General features: G+C 71.3%; 1 protein-coding gene across 1 annotated transcript; it reads left to right on the top strand.

Moving 5' to 3' along the window:
- The first annotated feature begins 249 nt into the window (after nucleotides 1-249).
- INO80B (INO80 complex subunit B) lies at nucleotides 250-2,049 on the top strand. Its single transcript, XM_042893076.1, has 5 exons — nucleotides 250-352; nucleotides 445-634; nucleotides 908-1,026; nucleotides 1,286-1,467; nucleotides 1,553-2,049. Exons 1-5 carry the CDS (start codon nucleotides 307-309, stop codon nucleotides 2,015-2,017), a joined length of 1,002 nt encoding a protein of 333 aa, XP_042749010.1. The 5' UTR covers nucleotides 250-306; the 3' UTR covers nucleotides 2,018-2,049.
- Nucleotides 2,050-2,316: the final 267 nt, after the last annotated feature.

A 2,316-nucleotide genomic window follows, 5' to 3' on the forward strand; every position in this document is an offset into this window, starting at 1 on the left:
GCCCCGCGCGTGGGGCTGCCCGCAGGAAGCGGCCCCGAACCCCACGGACGCGCCGCACGTGGCCGGGGCTGAACGCGGGACCCGGCCCCGCGGCCGCGCGGTTGCAGTTTCCCACCCGGACGGCGCTGTCCGGCGGACTCTGCCCGCTTCAAAGATGGCGGCGGCGGCGCTCTCCCCGCCCGTTCGCCCGCGCCGGATGTTTGCTGAGCGACGGGCGGAAGTGGGTCCGTCTGGAATGCGTTCCCCCACGGCGCGGTTTCGGGCTCCATCAGCGGCACCACCGCCGGGCGCGGGCGGCCCGGGCCGATGAGCAAAGCGTGGCGGCGGGGCAGGATGGAAGGCGGCGAGCACGGTGAGGCCGGGGCCGGGCAGAGGGGCTGCGGCTCCTTCGGGCTTTAGGCGAGGGTCCGCTCCCGGCTCGGGGCCTCATGGCGGCTCCCGCAGGTGAGGAGGACGATGGCGGCGGGCACGGCGCGCACAAGAAGAAGCACAAGAAGCACAAGAAGAAGCACAAGAAGAAGCACCACCACGAGGCCGCGGCAGTGCCCGAGGCCCCGCAGCCCACGGCCGCCCCGCGGAAACCGCAGCTGAAGCTGAAGATCAAATTGGGGGGGCAGATCCTGGGTACCAAGAGGTGAGGGCGAAACCCCCCCCCAGAGCCAGGGGCCGCGCTCTGCCCCACCGGGCCCTTCGTCGTGTCTCTGCAGGGATGGTGAGAGGGGCATCCTGGGGTTGGATCGTGGTCCCTGCCTGGCCGGGCCCCCAGTCCCATGTCCGTGGGGAGGTCCTGGTGCTGGGACCAGCCTGGCTCCTGCCCCGCGTCCCCATATCCCAGCAGCACAGTCCCCCAGGTTGGTGCCCCCCAGCTCTGCCCGACCTCAGGGGCAGCGCATTTCCCCCCCTGCAGTGTGCCCACCTTCACCGTGGTCCCTGAAGCACAGAGTTCCCCCTCCCCGCTGATGGTGGTGGACGAGGAGGATGAGCCCACCGAAGGAGTGCCCATTGAGCAGTACCGGGCCTGGCTGGGTAAGCACTGAGGGGAAGAGCGTGGGGGGAGGAGGTGGGCTGGGGGCCTGAGGCAGGGCTGGGCTGGTACTCGTCCCTCCTGCAGGCTTTGGGTGGGCTGGGAGTGCCCCCACACTGGGCACTGGGCCCCGCTGAGCGAGGTTTCCGCACCAGTGGGCAGCGTGGGTCGTCCACCATGGTGTGGGGATGACGCCACCCCAGGACAGAGCGAACGTGGCTTTTCCTACGGTGATTCTCTGTCCTTCACCGCCCGGCTCAGATGAGGACAGCAACCTGGACCCCTCCCCCTTGCCGGACCTGGACTCAGAGAGTTGCTTCCCCACCCGCGAGGATGAGGAGGAGGAAGAGGAGCGTTGGCTGGATGCTCTGGAGAAGGGCGAGCTGGACGACAACGGAGAGCTCAAGAAGGAAGTGGACGAATCCCTGCTGACGGCGCGGCAGGTGAGGGGCGGGACGGGGCTCGGGGGGGACGGCAGCTCAGGGCTGGGTGCCGCGTGCCGCTGCCTTACGTCGCCGTGCCCCGCAGAGAGCCCTCCTGCACAAGCAGCAGAGCCAGCCGCTGCTGGAGCTGCCCATGGGCTACAAGGCCAAGGAGCTGACGGAGGAGATGCTGGTGAAGCGCGAGGAGCGGGCGCGCAAACGGCGCCTGCAGGCGGCCAAGAAGGCGGAGGAGAACAAGAACCAAACCATCGAGCGGCTCACCAAGACCCACAAAGCCAAAGTGAAGGCGCTGCGGGAGCGCCGCGCCCGGCCGGCCGCCTGCCCCGTGGTGCAGTACCGCAACGCCGCCGATCTCATCACCGTCTCCTTCCCCGCGGGCGCCGCGCTGCCGCTGCTGCCCAGCACCGCCCCCCCGGTGCCGCCGGCCGCGCTCTGCGGGGTCAGCGGCTGCGCCAACCGCCGCCGTTATTGCTGCTCCCGCACCGGGCTGCCGCTCTGCAGCCTGGCCTGCTACAAGCGCAACCTGCAGCTGCAGGAGGCCGCCGCCTGACCGCGGGCTGGGACCGACGCTGCGGGACTGCACGGACGCCGGCCGGCGCCCCGCGCCCCGGGACTCGCGGCGCCGCACGCGGGGAACGGGGCGGGACCGCGTGCGTGCGGCGCCGCGCTCCCGGTGCGCGGGGCGGCGGCCCGTTGGCGGGACAGAACAGCGCTCTGGTTGGTCGGCACCGCTGTCAATCTTCAGACGAATCGCGCTTTCGCTTTTCTTTGGCTGCTCGCTCGCAAGCGGCCGCCCCGGGGGCGGGTCTGGGCGCGCGGTTGGCGTCGATGCCCGTCCGTCACGCGCGG

This window comes from Lagopus leucura, unplaced genomic scaffold (genome assembly GCF_019238085.1).
Source record: "Lagopus leucura isolate 7727_CA_CO unplaced genomic scaffold, USGS_WTPT01 34852-0_obj-0_obj, whole genome shotgun sequence".
Taxonomy (NCBI): Eukaryota; Metazoa; Chordata; class Aves; order Galliformes; family Phasianidae; genus Lagopus; species Lagopus leucura.